General features: G+C 33.5%; 1 protein-coding gene across 6 annotated transcripts in view; it reads left to right on the top strand.

Moving 5' to 3' along the window:
• The window catches only part of LOC114334209 (band 7 protein AGAP004871), a 688,330-nt gene that overhangs the window by 430,733 nt on the left and 237,746 nt on the right, over positions 1–19,851 (top strand). For all 6 annotated transcript variants that reach the window (XM_050661393.1, XM_050661391.1, XM_050661392.1 and 3 more), the window contains one exon: positions 519–591. In XM_050661393.1, coding sequence (XP_050517350.1) covers positions 519–591 — 73 coding nt within the window. The remainder of the gene's footprint in view (positions 1–518; positions 592–19,851) is intronic.

The following is a 19,851-nucleotide window of genomic DNA, read 5'->3' as shown; positions in this document are numbered from 1 at the left end:
GTTTTATTTTTTTGCATAAAAACGGTGCACCATATAAAAAAGGCAAGAAATGTTTTTTATCATAAATTAAACGTGAAATTTAAAAATCATTTTTAATTTGAAATAGTTCAGTGGCTTACTATTTTTCTCTTTAACCATTACCCGTAGGCGCGCCAATCATGACTAGAAAATTCTTACCTGTATGTCAAAAAATACATGTCAACTAACTCTCAAAAATCACCAAATTTCACTTTCATAGATCAACCAGTTTTATAGCAATAAATAAATTGGCAGTTTGAAATACAAATTTCAACACCCCGTATCTTGAAAACGAAACATTTGCGGACATAAACTTGAGAACATAAATTTTTTAAATCAAACTGCCATTATTTTTTATGTAGAATTATCTCTTAAAGTTTGTCATACTTACTTAATAACACCCTGTATATCTGCAATAACCCCAACCGACCAAAATAAAAATAAAAACGATTTCCTTTCAAGCAATAAACTTCGATTTATAGTTTATTTTTATTTTCCAGGTGGTCCAAGAGTACGAAAGGGCAGTGATTTTTCGTCTTGGACGACTTCTATCAGGAGGGGCCAAAGGGCCAGGTAAGCTACACTTTTTTCTGTTTAACGTACTTTTTCTTTCTTTGTAAATAAATAAAAAGACACATTCCAATTCTCGGCCTTTATAGTGCAGTCATTAATAATATAGATAATAGTGCAGTGAGATAATAATATGATGATATAGATCTTCTTCTTTTTCTCCAAGTGTCCTGCCGTTACGAACGTTGGTTATTAACATGGTAATTATGATATCGCTTGCAGCACTTCTGAATAGTTCAACTGATGTGAGCCCGAACCACTTCTGCAGATTGTGGAGCCACGACCCAGGCAACTAAATAACGTTTACAAAACGTTGAAAAAACGTCATAATTATCACCAAACCACGTCAGTTTATCACGTTTTCTCGACGTCGAAAGTCACGTGAATATATCCCACCATAATTGACGTCATTTTTATCACATTTTAAATACGTGATATCAAAAATGTAGTTTTTATGTCATTGTTTAAATTATGTTTCATTTTATGGTTTTAAAGATACAAAATAATTATTCGTATGGGCATTGTTTGTATTGCAATTTTTCATTTAACCGTTTTAAATTTAGACTAGAAGTAAAACCAAGTTGTAAGAGTCTCTAAACTGTATAGAATTGCAATACCCTCAATGCAACATACCTATAGGTATAGAATTTTCACTTTTTATATCTACTTACTGTGTCAAAATTTAAACAACATGTAAAGTAATAAATAATTTATTGTTAATTTAATTAAACTCGATAACACATAATTAGTTCATTAACAGAAAATAAACACCAAATTAAAACATAACCTCAAACAGTTTTCAAGAAGAATTATTGTAATAAACTTACTCACTTGAGAAAAAGTAATGAAAATCTCTTAATTAATATGTTTCTTCAACTAAATATCTAAACGAAAAGTCTTATTTTATCAGACCAAGCACATAAACAATAAATGTAACACTTATTATGGAAATTGTTTGGAGTCATAAGCATTAAGTCTTTAAACTCCTCCCAATTTTGTGACGTCAGACTGTCAGACATAATTGCTATTTAATTTTTATTTTTCTACGGCCGTGCTAAAAGAGCCACTTTCACGCACGCATTTCGTTTCCGAAAGTTGCACTTTCCCGCACGGCGTGCGTAAAAGTAAATTTTCCCGCACGGCGTGCGGGAAAGTAAAATACCTTGTAATATGGCATTATAATATATTATAATACATGCAATAAACTAATGTTTAGATATTATTTACTAATTTATTTCAAATTTATCTTATTGTGTTCATGTTTTAATGAAATTAGCGCGATAATTAGATGAAATAAAATTATTTTGACATAATATTTACAAGTCAGATCAGTAGACAATTACAATGGTTTTGAATCGTCGTCATGGAAACCAATATTGTCGTCGTGGTAACCCATTATATTGATAGCCTGGTTTTGACAACCTTGTCAAAGAATTAATTTGTGTATTTTCACTTCTAAATAAAAATTGATATAACTCTATTTTTTGTGGCTTTTTCCAAACGTACGGCCCTAGAAAAAATATTGTTCCTAACTCATGCGGAGAGTGTCTTCCCCGCACTCGACTGCTTGCCCGAACTCCGCTATCGCGTCGTTCGGGTCAACGGCAGTCTCGTGCGTGAAAGTATCACTTTCCGCACTAGTTAGGAAAATAACTATTTTTAATCAAAATTTATTCGGGCTCAAAAATTGCAATTTTTCAATTTTTTTTATGTTTAACCGCGTTTATCTCGAAAACTATGCATTTTAGGAAAAAAACTTATAATGAGATTTCTTGCTTACTCTACATTCACAATCAAGATGCAGTAGAAATAAACAAACCATGACACGTTAAATGTTACAAGGATCACTCCCGAATCGTAATTTACAATATAAACTTTGTAAAACATAATTTGGGACTAACAATGCATATACATTGTAAATTATGATTTGGGATTGCTCCTAGTAACATTTAACGTGTCTTGGTTTGTTTATTTCTACTGCATCTTGATTGTTAATGTAGAGTAGAATGACCCAACAAATACAAAAATATAGTTTTTTGCGAAAAATCGCTTTTTATCTGCTCGTAACATAGGAGGTGGGAGGGGGTAACAATACACCATCACACCTTCTGGCAAGATTTAGTTTTTCATTGTTCAAGGTCTCAGGTAAAAGAATCTGATGGTGCCGGTTGACATGGTTGCTGGTCCTCAGGTTTTGCATACTCAAATACTTCCAGGGCCTGGTCTATATCTGGTATTTTTGGGAGTCTGGTATTTTTGGGAGCAGAAATAAAATTTACGAAAATTTGAAAAATTATATAGATTCTTTGATATGAATTTTAAGCCAGTCAAAATGTTTGTGGTCATTAGTTATGCTAAGGTAAAGAAAGTCTTCTAGGGATTACTATAAATTTTAATTTATGTTGCAAATAGAGTATGTTTTTTTTAAATTTTTTTCCTTAAACTCAATCGATAGGTGTTTCTGAGTAATTTGACAACTATTTAATCAGTATATTTTATAAAATGCATAGATTTTCAGTTATTTAGGCTTGATTATTTAGATTTAATTACAATTGCTCATCAAAGATTAAAAAATAAATATTCCATCAAACCAAAATCAATTCAAATCAATTAAAACTCACTTTGAATTAATACTTAAAGGTTTTTTAGTAATCGATTTTTGTTAGTCATTGATTTATTGTAATAACTTGATATAACACCATTTTGTTTAGAATTTGTCCTCCTATCGATCCATGGGGTTATTTTTAATAAAATAATTTTCACCCCCGAGAAAGGGTGGCATCTACGCCCAGGGTAAAACCGCAAGTTACCATTTCACTTTTGTTTCTTGATGTATCCTTTAACTACTCACCAATTTTCATAAAAATCAACGAAATTGTAAGTAATAGCTCACATCCACCTTCAGTGACTGCACTAACACTTTTTCTGTTTAACGTACTTTTCCTTCTCTGTAAATAAATAAGACGACACGTTCCGATTCTCGGCGTTTATGTCCCTTCTCGACTACGAATGCTCATGAATCAAGAGATCTCAATTGAAATACGGTCTTGATGCAATGTGGGAATTGCCAAACCGCTGGCAAGTATCTTTTATTCGAAACAAAAGGCTAGGATTTAAGGACGTCACGTCAAGATTAGGGAGGATATATATTTTACTAAAAAGTAGAATATATTGACTAAAGAAGTTAGATTTATAGATAATATTTATTTAATAGCGCCGATTGTTATACAGGGTGTCCTCGAAAATAGTATGTTCCTTAAACGTGTAGGTAGAGAGCAACATGTAGAGCAAAAAAGTCTAATAACATTTTTTTTTCTAAATTCAACTCTTTCGCCAAAAAACCAAAATACATTTTGGAATGCAAATTGAAATCTGGCAACTACGCGCAATACAAAAATCTAAAGGTAGACAGTCACAATTCAAAAATAGTAGGTTTCTATGTATTACAGTAGTTGTATCTGTAGTAAAGGAATAAATCATGCAGATATCAACGAAACTGCACGCGCTTTTAGTATTTAGATTACACCCTGTCTTAGTTCTCAACATTAAACAAAACAAAAATTTTGTATGGTTTAAATTTCAAGCACATATTTATGATTTTTTTAAACTATGGTATATTTATTTTATTGAAAAAACGAATAAAATTCTTTATAAAAAATATATTTGTTAAAATCCCTAAAAAGGGCTACATCACAGAACTAATTTTCGATCGGATGACCGATCATCATCAGTGCTTACATAAAATGTGTATAATCTTATAAGATAATGCAAAGTTTTTAAAATTTTGACTACGGTTTTAAAAAGTTATCGGTTATACTCACGTGAATCTAACATGTTAACCACCAAAATACAAAAATATGTGGGTAAAGTCCCTTTACAATTGATCCGTCATGGGAACATAGATGAATAATGTGGACTTAAACATGGATGTCTAAAATATCCAATGTATTATGCTCTAGGTACCATTGAGCTCGAAATTGACTTGTTCATATGTTGACTATATGGTAGCAAGTGGCAGTGACAGCGGAAATTCCGAACGATGACATGACAGAAATGTCAGTTCTACAGGAAGTTGAAAATTCCCTGTAAGTTATGTAGAATCTAGCGTAATGCTTGTTAAATTGAGAACAAACAGTAAGTACAATCACTCCACTGTGATAAAAAACCAATTGAAATAAAAATAAACTTGATGTTAAAGTTAGAATGTGAAATCGATATTAAACCCTCTTGTGATTACACCAGGGGTTTATAAAAGCATTTTATGTTAATTTCAAGCAATCGATTTGATTTGAATAGTTGGCAGTTGTTGAAGTTTGTGTATGTTCAAGAAAAGATCACAGTAGGGGTGACAGAAGTGTAAAAATGTCTCAATAATCTAGGGGGGATATATAAAACAAGCTCAGACTTTGGCGATTAATTCCCAAGGACCCCTCAGGCTACCCGGAGAAAAACTTTTTCTCATGGATATTTATTTCATTCTTTTGCAAAACTGAGAACCATCCTAACAGTACGTTTCGGCGCATGACACATACAAATTTGAGGCAAACGCATTTCAGCACTGTTTATTCGCCGCTTATCGAATACAGGATAATTACATTACTCTGAGAAACCGAATAAGGAGTAATGAGTTATGAACAAAATGTAATGTCCAGGGAGAAACCAGTGGACAGTAAACCAAAAAAAAATGGACCATCACGTCAGTAAAATGGTGGAAGAAGTATCGGCCAACCGCGCAGAGTATAAAAATGGGCATTACCACCTCATTTGTAAGGTCTCCTAATTGCATTTACAACAATGCAGTTACTTGAATGTTTATTTCTACAGGGTTAACCACAACTCTTGATTTATTAATGCAATTAAACGTTTAGTAATATACATACAATCGAGTTATAAGAAATATTAAAGTTGGCTACCTTCAGCAATGATGCAATGAGAACGATGAGCAGTAAATTCTTTTCTAACGTAATTAATTTAGTGAATGAGTATTGATTTTAATTACATTTTTCTTTCGGAATTTTTTCAAATTAAGTATTCCATGAACTTGGGTTGTAGTTAAAAAATATTTGTTTACGTCCTTACTGAATAATCAAATAATTAATTTATTCCACTCTTTTGCATCACACCGTATTTCCGGTGGCAGCTAGGATTTCATGACATTGTGCAAATAGTATCCTTCTAAAACAATCCTAAAACTGTAAGATGTAGTGACATAATATGTACGATAAGGCCTAAATGTATGTGTCCTTAAAATTTCCCCAACACTTGAAATACCTATTTTCATCTCAATTTAGCGTGAAGAGGTTTTATTATAGAATCCAACATATTTACAACTCTCGCTTCATTATTTTTTTTTCATATAGACGCCAGAGTTTTACGAAACAGTTTCATACTGTAATAAATTTAAAACAATATTTTTAAAAATTCCCTGTCTGGTTGTCTCCTTTCTGGTTCTCTTTGAAACTATAATTCAGAGGTAACATTAACATTTTTTATATTCATATGTCACATGCATATCATATAGTAGGGGAGCGAAGTAGGCTAAATGTTCAGTCACTCGAGCGCTTTGGGGACCTATTTGGTTGTGAAGAGTAGGTCCTAAAACCAAAAAAAGTTAAGTAAAGTTTTCTATTTTAGTGGGGATTTTCCATTTTAAATTTAATTTTCCATTTCAAACAATGGTTTTTTTTAGATTATAGCGCCATCTATCCATAATACGAAAAAATGTTTTGAATAAAAGTTACTTATTTTTACGTAAGGAATCCAAACCTGCAATAATAAATGGGGGCTTCTATTTAAGATTTAAAAGTAACCCCCCACTCAAGCTCCGTGGGGGTCGTGTTTGGTGCCATTCGATAGATTTTTAAAAAATATTGAATAAGTGTATTTTACAGTTTTTCGATCTCATGTTCATTTCGCAAAATATCGCGGGATCCGTATTTAAAATATTAAATTTACCCCCCACCCCTCTCCGTGGGAAGTCGTGTATGGTATCATTCGATATATTTTTTAAAAATATTCAGCACATATTTTTTAGTTTTTCGATCTGTCATTCATTTAGCCAAATATTCGCTTTTTTCTTGTGAAACTTTGGGACTCACCCATTTCCTTACGCCCGGTTCAAATCGTCAGATTCTTGAAATATACAGTCTTTTGCATGTACTTAACTTACCTTATCTTAATCTAATAATTTCGAGTTTTTACGAGTAACTGCAAAAATCCCCCCCTACCATTAGGAAAGCTTCAAAATATAGCAAGGCAACGTCGCCAAAAAAGTGACAAGGGCTTGCCACGATCGTTTCATTGTCCAAGCAGCTAGAATAGTCCCAATCATTTTTCACTTGCAGCTCCAGTTTCACTTTAAACGAAAAGAACAAGAGTTTGTGCCTAAGGAGTATACAGAAGGGGAGAGTAAGTCAACACTAAAACTAGAACATTGAGAATTGATAAAATGTTCTATTTTCAGACAAAATCAGGATTTGTGTAAAATGAGATGATCAACGAATTCATGTACTTAGAGGGAGGTGAAGACGAGCAAGAACGGAAACTGTCAGATCATTTCACAGGAGTAAGTGTCATATTCTGGGGAGGTGTTGTGCAGTGGCGCACCCAGGACGGGTTTTAGGGGTTAAAACCCCTCCCAGGGCAAATAAAAAATATATAAAAAATAGTAGGAAAATCTAACTTCTCTTTCACAAACAATACAACAAAATTTCGCTTCCCAAGCCACTCCCCCAGAGGATGCGCCACTGGTGTTGTGATCGGTAAAAAAACTATTTTAATTTTCATTCAACTACCTTTAACATCTCGCAGGTATGTTAATTCGGTTCTAGAACCTGTAGTTATGTTCTGGCAATGGGAAAGAATTTAATTTTTATGTCAGCCCATCATACCAGCAGAGTGAACAAAGACTTCTTTGAAGCAGAATATATCACTGTTCTAAAGTGACCGGCTTGCTCACCTGGCCTTAATTCTATGAAGCATTTGTGGATATGTTTAAAAGAATAAATTTAGATCGCCGGAATAATCCACAAAACATAACTAGTACACGCTGCTCTTGAAGAATGGAACAACCTGTCATTACAAAATATTAACAATTTAATTAGGAATGTGTCCATGCAAAAGGAAACTTGTCTAAGGGCTAACAGCAGTAGCACTGACTACTAAAAAAATCATACATAAATAAAAAAAATTTAACATTATTCGTTTTACATTGAAATTATTTGTAGTCCAGTCGGGTTAGACGAATAACAGGCCTAACCTTGCATTAAGAGCTGCCCCAAATTTTATTTTTCTAATCTTTAGGGGGGTCAATAGTAGTGTAAATTTAAAATCTCGACTGAATTCCGTGGTTTCGTTAGCCGCCGTTTTGATTTCAACCGAGAAATTGTTGAAAATGTGATTTTCTATCATTTCTATTGTTGCAATTTTTTCGTGGCGTCGATATTTTCCGAGTTATGGCGGAAAATAGTGACAGTTAGAGCATAATTATTTAATTATCTCGTTTAATATTAGTTTTACGACAAAAATGTTTCTTTACAAAAATCGAGAGAATTAAATTCTACACAATTTTGGTCTCCGTTATTTTTTTGCTAAAGTTAATATTCAAGCTAATACGTTTGCGGTAATGGTTCGAGCGTAAGACCTGATTGATTCTGTAGCAATTGTTTTTGTTCAATGTCTACGCCATTTTCAACTAAAATTGTTCCAAATATGATTTCCTACAATTTCTTTTTAACAATTTTTTTCATGCGGTTGATATTTTCCAAGTTAAGTAGGAAAATAGTAAAAACTGGTGGGGGGAGCATAATTACTGAGTTGAATCTTGTTTCCGAGCTGCACCAAATTTTAAACTCTATCCTTTAGGGAAGATCAATAGTAGTGTAAATTTAAAATCTCGACTGAATTCCGCGGTTGTATTAGCCGCCATATTGATTTTAAAGTAGAATCGTTGTTGCTTAATATCTCCGCCATTTTCAACTTTTTGACAAAAACGGTATGAACTAAAATTGTTTGAAACGCAATTTCCTACAATTCCTTTTCCACAATTTTTTTATGCGATCAGTATTCTAAGAGTTAAGGGGGGAAATGGTGGAAACGGAGGGGAAGCATAATTATATGTAGAATTATCTCATTCATTATTAACTTCACGACATAAGTGTACATAAACAAAAATAAAGAGAAGTATATTTTATACAATTTTTGAAACTTGCCAACCAAACTAAGTGCATAAAAGACATAATAAATAATAACTTATATGCATTAAATTAATAATTGTAGTAAATCGTAATTACAACAATTTCAGTCCTTACGCTTTTTGTAGAAAAGTTGAAAATGGCGGAGATATTGAACAAAAACAATTGCTAAAAATCAAACAGGTCTTACAGTTACACTTTTAGCGCGTACGTACTACCTTAAATATTGATTTTATCAAAAAATATTAAAGAGATAAAAATTTTACTAAATTTAATTATCTTCATTTTTGTATAGATTCAAATTTGTTGTAAAACTAATAATAAACGAGATGATTCAATAAATCAATAATTATGCTCTAACTGTCGCTATTTTTCCCCCATAGAAAATCGAATTTTCAACAATTTCAGTTTCTACACTTTTTGTCGAAAAGTTGAAAATGGCGGTGATATTGAGCGAAAACTGTTCTCATTTAAAATCAAGATGGCAGCCAACGCAACGGTCAAATTCAGTCGAGTTTTTAAATTTATACTACTATTGAGCCCTTCTAAAGAGACACTGGCCAACAACAAAAATTGAAAAAAAATGAACAGACACTCTGATGGGTGTTCTTTACTAATTTTGGGTCGCTGAACTCGAATATGACCTCCGTTTTTTTCCATCACCCTCCATTTTTCCGCTGCCCCCTATTCTTGCCAAAATAGTGGTGAAATAGGTAAATTTCGCTTAATTTGCTCATTTCGCCGCGATAAATGCCAACTTATAGATTAAAATTACAGTAAAATAATGATTAAGATTATGCCCAACGATAAACATAATTGGGGATCCGAGGGGGCGAAAAAAGGGGAAGAAAGGGGTATTCTTCTGAAAAAAACGTAAAAAATCAGCATTTTTCAGTATTTTTTTTTGGAAAAAAAGCGACATTACAGGCCTTTTGCCATTTTTTACACCTTCCCAATACCCCCCTTGAACCGCCTTGCATCATCATATCTCTCTTTTTCACCCTCCCCCCCTTAAAGCCCCCTCGTTCTTAACAAGAAAAAAAAAACATAAATATGGATGTACAAAAAAAAAGAAGTTACCTATTTATTTGAAACAAACTCTTATGTGGTTTTGATTGTATCTGAGAATTATGACAAAAATATGATTAGACAAGGTGGAGGGGGAGAAAAAGTATTGAAATTAATCATAAGGCTAAGCAATCAAAAAGTCTGAAAAAAAACATACCTGCATCTACTTGGAAATTTTTCTCCTTTTGTAAGCGTCCTCCGGTGTTTCTCGAATTTGAGTCCAACAGTAGTCCGCCAACATAGTAGGGTTCCATTTTCCAGCGTATCTCTTCTCCATTTGGGCAATCTGCTGATGAAATCTTTCACCATGCTCGTCCGAAACGGCTCCACAATTTTCCGGGAAAAAACTCAGGTGGGAGTGGAGAAAATGGACTTTCAATGACATATTGCAACCTAAAGCCTTGTAAGATTTAAGTAGCTCATCAATTCGTTGTTGATAGTCATCTGACCTTTTGTTTCCAAGAAAATTGCGACAAACAAAAACAAAAGATTCCCAGGCTCTTTTCTCTTTTCTTGACAAACTGTTGGAGAAAGCATCGTCATCAAATAACTGTTTAATCTGGGGTACCACAAATACGCCTTCTTTGATTTTGGCATCACTTATATGCGGAAATTTTTGCTTCAGGTATAAGAATCCTTTACCATCCCTATTTAGAGCCTTAACGAATTGTTTAAAAAGGCCCAGCTTAATGTGAAGTGGAGGTATAATGATTTTTTTTTTGTCTACTAAGGCACCAAAAGCGATGTTTTTACAACCGGGAATATCATTCACTCGCAAGGGCCAGTCTTTTCGCACATAATGTTGATCTTTAGCACGGCTGTCCCATTCACAAAGAAAGCAACAAAATTTAGTGTATCCAGCTTGCAATCCAGTTAATATTGCCACTACTTTGAGGTCAGCACAAACATTCCATTGATGATGATCGTAACTAATTTTTTCCAAAATTTTTCTTAGATTGTCATATGTTCCCTTCATACTGGTTGCATGGGCAACAGGGACCGATAGTAGATCATTTCCATTATTAAGTAAAACCGCTTTTAAACTAGTTTTTGAGGAATCAATGAAAAGTCTCCAGTTTTCAGATACGTATGGTATTTTTAGCTCAGTCATTAGTCCTGCAATGTTGTTACAGCTAATTAAATCTTCATCATCATCATCTCGCGAGAAAAAGGAAATGAAGGCGGAATTTCTTTTTCTGAAAAACGTAATATTGACATCTTTCTGCAGGAGATTTTTCTGCTGAAGTCGTGAACCAAGAAGCTCAGCTTTTATTTTAGGCAGGTCTAAATCGCGAACTAAGTCGTTCAATTCCTGCTGAGTAAAAAGTTGTGTTTCGTTCGAACCGTTAGGCGTGTAGTCTCCATCTTGGCTCCCATGTGAGGTCTCCTCTTCCAGTGGTGACGCATTCTGTTCAGTTGCTGATTCTTCATTATCTAGGGTGTAGTTTACGGGTGGTATGGGAACAGGCAGCATATTACTATGTTCCACGGGTCTAATTGCCGAAGGGATATTCGGATAAGTGATGGTACGTTTCGATTTTCGCGAAAATCCAGATATTTTCGTCATACAAAAATAACAGTCCTCGGCATGAGAAGTGGGCTCACGCCAGACCATTGATACAGCGAAGGACATCGGACGTGATTTCCCACGTAATCACGAACTTAAATTAGTGTAACAACTATTGCAACATAATTTTGGGGCCCATGGCTTGTCTTGATCCCCGACTTTGCAACCGAAATAATGCTCATAAGCTTTTCGAACCATCTTATTTAAAGGTCTCCTTTGATTCTTAAAAGTTACTTCTCCACAAATATAACAGAAAGAATTCACATCATTCTTACAAAAACGCGGCATTGTAACTCCAAAAACTTTACAAAGAAATGTACTTGAAGCACAGAAAAAAAACACGTGTGCTAAACGCAAACACCTCACTTTTAAAAACTTCGAGACAGTCTGTCTCGAACAACACGCTCACTGCAACTGACAGGTGCTTGCTTGCGAATTCAAGTAGTGTAAAAGAGAGAAGGGGGGGGGTGAAAAAGAGAGATAGGATGGTGCAAAGGGGTAGTGGGAAGGTGTAAAAAATGGCAAAAGGCCTGTAATGTCGCTTTTTTTCCAAAAAAAAATACTGAAAAATGCTGATTTTTTACGTTTTTTTCAGAAAAATACCCCTTTCTTCCCCTTTTTTCGCCCCCTCGGATCCCCAGTTATGTTTATCGTTGGGCATAATCTTAATCATTATTTTACTGAAATTTTAATCTATAAGTTGGCATTTATCGCGGCGAAATGAGCAAATTAAACGAAATTTACCTATTTCACCACTATTTTGGCAAGAATAGGGGGGAGCGGAAAAATGGAGGGTGATGGAAAAAAACGGAGGTCATATTCGAGTTCAGCGACCCAAAATTAGTTAAGAACACCCATCAGAGTGTCTGTTCATTTTTCCATGTTGACCAGTGAGATTAGAAAAAAAAATCTGAGGCAGCTCCTAATGCAACGTCAAATGCTATCTCGACTGGGCTATTGTGTTATCGACTTTAAAACATCTAGTTTGAATTTGATATTTCAAGCTTTTATTATTCTATTTAATAATTATGCATTGGTGATATTGCTTTAAAATAAAAAATATTGTTTGATATGGTATGCTGTGTGTTTATCACAGATATACTATAATGAAACATGTTATTTGCAACAGATTATAGACTTTGAAGCTATTTGTCCATTTGTATGGGTTGACTCTTTTTGTATAACGTCATCGCCATCCAATTATTAAGAAAAACTCCCAATATTATTTTTTATTTAAATTCATAGAAAATTTAAAGCACCTCACATAATTTGTATGTAGCTAACCTTTAACACGCTCTAACTCCGATCAATAATCTTCGTAATATGGTAATATACACATCCATGCGAATATAGTTCCGAAGCTGGAGATTTACTATGTGCTGAAGATGGGAATCGGAATATATAAAATGATTTATGAGGGTGCGGACGTAAAGTTTGTGTACCTTGTTATCTGTGAATGACTCTTAACCTCAAAATCGGAATTTCTGGCGAACACTACATATCAATGGCTTATTGGCTTCATCATTAGGAGCAACTTCAATAAGTAATGTGCTTTGCATGGCTGTGAAATATCACTGGAATCAACTTTGTTAATTAAGTATCCATGTTACAACTATGTTGAGTAGTAGCCAAATGAAATAAAATAAAATCAAAATGTACTTATTACAGATTGGAAAAATTATACATCAAAGTTCAGGTTGTCTTTATTATTCGTTTACTGTGCAATCAGTCAAAAATAATCCATAAACCACTCGTTCATTTTACATAATTGGCGCAAAAAAAAATATTAATTTCAATAAATATTTACTCTACATGAACAATACAATCAGAGATTATTCTTAACTCAAGAATGGTAAATTTAATTGTAATTTTTGCTTAAGACGTCTGGTGTGTTGACTATTATTTGAAATAATTTTTCTCAGTCTCTTAGCTAGAAATTTTTCCATAATTTTCAACATGACAGGCAGTGGACTTAGTGGTCTGTAAGAAATTGTCTAGTGTTGAGTTTTACCAGGTTTAGGGATTAGGATTATTTGCGCTAGATTCCACTGTGCTGGAAAGTGTTTAAGTTTTACCACGGCGTTTTTAAGGTAGTTTAACATAAGTATCCCTTTTCACGGCATTTCCTTCATAATTTTTTTAGTGATTAGGTCCTATCCTGGAGCTTTTCAAGGTCTAGCTCTGTTTTTATAATGTACTGTATCTTTCTTGGCGTAATATGTTATATATTTTCATATGATGGTTTTTCGAATAAAAACAGGCCATAATGTCGTCATCTGTATTTTCTCGTATTGAGAGAGGTTTGAAAACTGTTTCAAGATGTGAAGTGAAAATTTCTGCTTTTTATTTATTCGTATTTGTCCATCTTCCATTAAGTTTTCTTATAAGGGGAATACCCTACTGACGTTAGGTTTTCGACATAGTTTTGGAAGCACTCGTTTTTAATACTTGAATGCTCGTCTTTTAAGAGTTTGGCTGCTCTGTTATGACTGGTTTTATCTGCAGGGTGTCTTTTGTTTTGTCAGATCTTTTTAGGTGGGACGTTTCTTTTTTATTCTCTCTTATACTACTAGGGCAGTGACTTCTGTTTTGGGTTCTGGCCAATGGTGGACTTGATTCCCACTAGACATACAGTATTACTTAATTCTGTAAATTTTTGTACTTAGTTTTATTTATGAGGGTTCAAACGTAAAGTTTTTGTACATTGTTATCTGTGAATGACTCTTAACCTCAAAATCGGAATTTCTGGCGAACACTACATATCAATGGCGTATTGGCTTCATCATTAGGAGCAACTTCAATAAGTAAAGTACATTGCATGACTGTGAAATATCACTGAAATCAACTTTCTTAATTAAGTGTCCATGTTGCAACTATCTTGAGTAGTAGCCTAATGAAATAAAATAAAATCAAAATGTACTTCATTTACAGATTGGAAAAATTATACATCAAAGTTCAGGTTGTCTTTATTATTCGTTTACTATGCAATCAGTCAAAAATAATCCATAACCCACTCGTTGATTTTACATAATTGGCGCAAAAAAATATTAATTGCAATAAATATTTACATGAACAATACAATCAGTGATTATTCTTAACTCAAGAATGGTAAATCTAATGGTAATTTTTGCTTAAGACGTCTGGTGTGTTGACTATTATTTGAAATAATTTTTATCAGTCTCTTAGCTAGAAATTTTTCCATAATTTTCAACATGACAGGCAGTGGACTTAGTGGTCTGTAAGAAATTGTCTAGTGTTGAGTTTTACCAGGTTTAGGGATTAGGATTATTTGCGCTAGATTCCACTGTGCTGGAAAGTGTTAAAGTTTTACCACGGCGTTTGTAAGGTTGTTTAACATAAGTACCCCTTTTCACGGCAGTTCCTTCATAATTTTTTTAGTGATTAGGTCGTATCCTGGAGCTTTTCAGGATCTATCTCTGTTTTTATAATGCACTGTATCTTTCTTGGTGTAATATGTTTTACAGTGCGTCCATAAAATAACGCACAAATTCGTTATTTCGTAAACCGGCGACTTTAAGAAAAAATCCTGAAACAGGTCGATTTTTATTTTTAAAATACGATTTTTTGGAATATATATCATATTTGTGACGTCATCCGTCTGGGCGTGATGACGTAATCAATGATTTTTTTAATGAAAATTGGGGTCACGTGACAGCTCATTTGAAAGGGTATTAAATTCTCTATTTACTAGTGTAAACATTAACATAATTATTTATACAGGGTGTTCAAAAAAACATTTTTTTATTTAAAATAATTGAGACAAAAAAAAAAGAATGTATGTAATTTATTTAATTAAAAAGGTGTTTTACTACTGTCAGAAAACAGAAAAAAATTTAATTGACAAATAAACATTGATTTTCGCTTAAACGAAATGTTCAGACTGGCAAGAGGCAGGTGGGTGGCAGCTTTAACATTGAATTTAAGCGAAAAACATTATTTATTTGCAAATAAACATTTTTTTCCTGTTTTCTGAAACATTAAAACGTATTTTGAACTAGATAAATTACATACATTCTTCTTTTTGTCTCAATTATTTTAATTAAAAAAATGTTTTTTGAACACCTTGTATAAATAATTGTTAATGTTTATATTATGGAATAAAGAATTGAATACCCTTTCAAATGAGCTATCACATGACCCCTATTCTCATTTAAAAAAATCATGGATTACGTCATCACGCCCAAATGGATGACGTCACTAGCATCATATACAGCGTGTCCAATTAAGTCGGCATCATATGGGAAACTTTTTTATTCTTAGTATTATGAAAAAAAGTTATTCTTTTAAAAAGTTTTGCATGGTCTAAAACTTAAAATACAACCATCAGTTATCAATTTTTTTAAGCCGTATACGAGGTATGTCAAAAAATATGAATTTTACTCAAGAGTAAAGTAGATTTATTTTCCACAGTATTGAAAATTGTTATATTGAAAAGTTGTTTGGAATTAAGACCTATATTTTAATATGCAATTTCGTCCTTCCAATTGAAAAAAAAAATTAAATGTTTTTATGGATAACCAACATTATTTTTAGTTATTTTAATTATGATAACTCTTTTATTATTAATTTTACGAAAAAAATGTATGCTTTGTAAAAAGTTCTGCATGGTCAAAAGCCTTAGATACAACCATCTAATATCAAATTTGATCAATTTTATACGAGGTATGTCAAAAAAGATGAATTTCGATCAAGAATAAAGTACCTTTATAGTTCAAAATATTTCAATAAGAAGGATGTATTTACATATTGAAGCATGCGTCAAGATGCGAAACATCATCGTCAAGATGGCGTTCTCTGGCACACACACGTTGTCAGACCTCTCGCAAAATTTAAATAAAAAATGTGGTAAATGCAATAGAAAATCTGTAAAAGGTGTGAATTGTTGTTTGGGTCAATCTACCCTACACTTCAAATGTGCAAATGTTGAGGAAAATGTTGACGTTATTGAAATTAAGAGACTCTAGCATAACAAACAAATACCAACAAACGTTGGAGAGGCATGTGGGGAACTTGGAACAAGTAGGAAAATCTAGCATTGAAGGTATATGGGAAATATATAAAAACGCGTACATAAGGGAAAGAGATATTAGGGTGCAAGAAGAAAGCTGATCAACCATGGATAACGCTGGACACTAAAACAAAAATCAATGAAAGAAGAGCAATCAAAACTGAATTGATCAAAACAACAAACCCGATAAAACAAAAAGAAATGCAGGAAAAATACACAGAAAAAAATAAAGAAGTTAAGAAACAACGCAGAACAGATAAAAGGCTGTATATGGAACAAATGGCAGAAAAAGCAGAGGAAGCAGCGATAATACATGACACAAGGACACTTTACTCAATAACCAAAGAAATTAAAGTGGGCAAGAGCCAGCAAAGAACGAAACTAATGGGGAAAGAAGGAGAAAAACTCACAACTCAAAAAGAAATTGCCCAAAGATGGATACAATTCTCCGCAGAACTCTATGAAGAAGGAATTGAATCACAAATAGAGATGGAAGAAACAGAGAGAAACGAAACATTAATCATAAGAAACGACGAATTTACGAAGGACGAAATAAGGTATGCTATAAACCTTTTAAAAAACGACAAAGCGGCTGGTGTTGATGGAATTCCCGCAGAACTGATAAAATCACACTTAAACTTCTCAGTGGATATGTACTACTTACTATTTAAAAAAATTAAAATTTGGATCGAGGAAAAGATACCAAAGATTGGGGTGAAGGAGTTATAATAAAGCTACCAAAGAAAGGAAATCTCACACTATGCGAAAACTGGAGACCAATCACTCTTCTCAGTGTAGCTACCAAAATAATGGCCAGAATAATATTGGAGAGAATTAAAGATCCCATAAATGAAAAATTAAGAATTAACCAAATAGGATTCAGACCGAACAGTTCCTGTATTGACCATATAAATACCCTAAGGACCATCCTGGAACAACTAGCGGAAATGAATCAGGAAGTTTATATCAACTTTGTAGACTTCTAAAAAGCGTTTGATTCAATAAATCGTAATATGATGTGGAGGATATTAAAACTCTATGGAATACCAGACAAATATATAAGAGTAATAAGGCTTTTTTACGACGAATGTTTTGCCAGAGTTGAACATGAAGGGGAACTATCCCAACAAATAAGCATCAAAAAAGGAGCAAGACAGGACTGTGTCTTGTCACCGACATTGTTTATAATAGTCATAGATTGGATAATGAAACAAACTGAAGATAAAAAAGCAGGTATACAATGGTCACCATTTACAAAACTAGAGGATCTAGAGTTCGCTGACGACGTATGTCTCATAACATCAAACAGACAACACATGCAAAACAAAATCACCAGATTGAACAACATAGCAAAAACAACCGGTTTAAAAATAAATCCCAAGAAAACGAAAATACTAACAAATGGGGAAACGAACGGAAACAATATATATTTGGAAGGGAAACAAATAGAAGAAGTAAAAGATTTCTGTTATTTGGGCAGTCTGCTAAACACAAGTCTGCTAAACAGTCTGCTAAACAGTCAGTTTGATTTAAATTTAACAACTACATAAATAATAGTTTAACACTAATAAATTAAACTTTTTCTATAACTAGTTCAAAATTTACAATGTGTCACAGCTCACTCAATCAAACAATCCACCGATCAACCAATACGGATTCTCCGTGCTAATTAGAGTAAATATGTTTTACATGGGCACATATACCTTCCTAATTAACGGTTAATTGTATATAGAGAGACAATTCTGGCCATAACGAGAATTCAAACCCGAACTTCCCCATTACGTTCGGTTTCGTATTTACCTGCCCACAGTAACGTCCCCGCAGATATTCCAATCATAGAGGCAAACAAAATTGGTAAAGGAACCTACTAATCTCAGAGATTAATCCAATTTGTGGAGGCTGTATTAATTATAACTTTATAATTTTATAATTAATATATTTCGTTTTTACTTCAATACCAATATAGAACAAATTATAACTACGCATTTTTTGCTCAGTGGACTGTATAATAGGGTGGTGCGAAAAAAGTCAAGTTGATAATTCCGTGTCGCTATAGTGCGGAAAAGTTGCGATTGGTAATTACAAGAAAAAGAAAAAAATAATTATTCAAATCGGACTTTATCTTCCGATCCCGCAACGGACCTAAAGATTGTGAAAAAAATTAAATTTTACCTCTTTTTCAAAAAAATTTATTTATCCTTCGTGTAAGTTTAATTTATTGCTATAGTAAAATTTATTTACAGTTTGCATGGTTGAGTAATAAAAAAAATAGTTTTACGCATTTAACGAATACCTTCCGATCCCACAACATCAATCAAAATCTATAAAAATTTGAAATTTTTGATGATTTTGATGAATTAAAAAACATTTAGTTATCTCATTTTTCTGTTACATTGTGAAGATCTTCGCTTGTTAAGATATTGTATGACAATATTTAAACAACCCAGAACTCAAAACGAGGGGGTGGTTGCACTTCTAGCTCCACATGCACCGTTGTCTCCAACCAACCAATGAGTGTGTGTTTTTTACATTATTTAAATAATATGTACATTTCTTTTTCATCAGTTTGTGTCCAACTTTGTATTGTGATTTCTTGATAAAATCTGGCAGCATGGACCTTGATTTAAGTGTTGTCCTGATGAATCCAGCTCTCGATTGGGGCCCACATAATTAGCATTAGACGATGCTTCCGTGACCAACTTTAGACATCGCTCGTCAGCTTGCGTGTGCCAGGGATAGTTTTGTACATTCCAGTCTGTCATGTCGCCCGATGTAATGCAAGAAGTTATATCCTTATTTGAAACTCTTCGAGGAAGTGGTGGAGAAGATAGTTTTGTAACATTCCAGTCTATTATTTTAGTTTAGTCCTATGCTTCAAAACTTCAAGTAGTAGGGAGAAAGGAAACACATTAGAGAGCTAGGACTAAGGAGAGTGTTAAAAGCCGGACAGGCTAAAGCCAATGGCAAAAGTATTAGAAATTTCATCCTTCCTACTTTAAATTTTCAAGCACTGAAATAATAGACTAGAATGTTACAAAACTAACTTCTCCATCAGTTCTTCGAAGAGTTTCAAATGAAGATATAAGTTCCTGCATTACATCAGGCTACATGCCAAGCAGGAATGTAAAAAACTATCCGTGCCACACGCAAGCTGTCGAGCGGTGCGTAAAGTTGGTCATGGAAGCATCGTCTATTGTATAATGCATGTGGGCCTCAATAAAGGGATGGATTCATCAGGGAAACAGTTGAATCAAGGTCCATGCTGCCAGATTTTACAACCAGACCACAATACAAACTTGGGGTTTAAGAGCTGAACACAAACAGATGAAAAAGAAATGTACATATGTAAATAATGTAAAAAACACACACTCATTGGTTGGTTGGTTGGAGAAAAGGGTGCGTGTGGA

Source organism: Diabrotica virgifera, chromosome 9 (genome assembly GCF_917563875.1).
Source record: "Diabrotica virgifera virgifera chromosome 9, PGI_DIABVI_V3a".
NCBI classification, from domain to species: Eukaryota; Metazoa; Arthropoda; class Insecta; order Coleoptera; family Chrysomelidae; genus Diabrotica; species Diabrotica virgifera.
The sequence above is the reverse complement of the archived record's forward strand: the minus strand, read 5'-3'. Positions and strand labels throughout refer to the sequence as shown.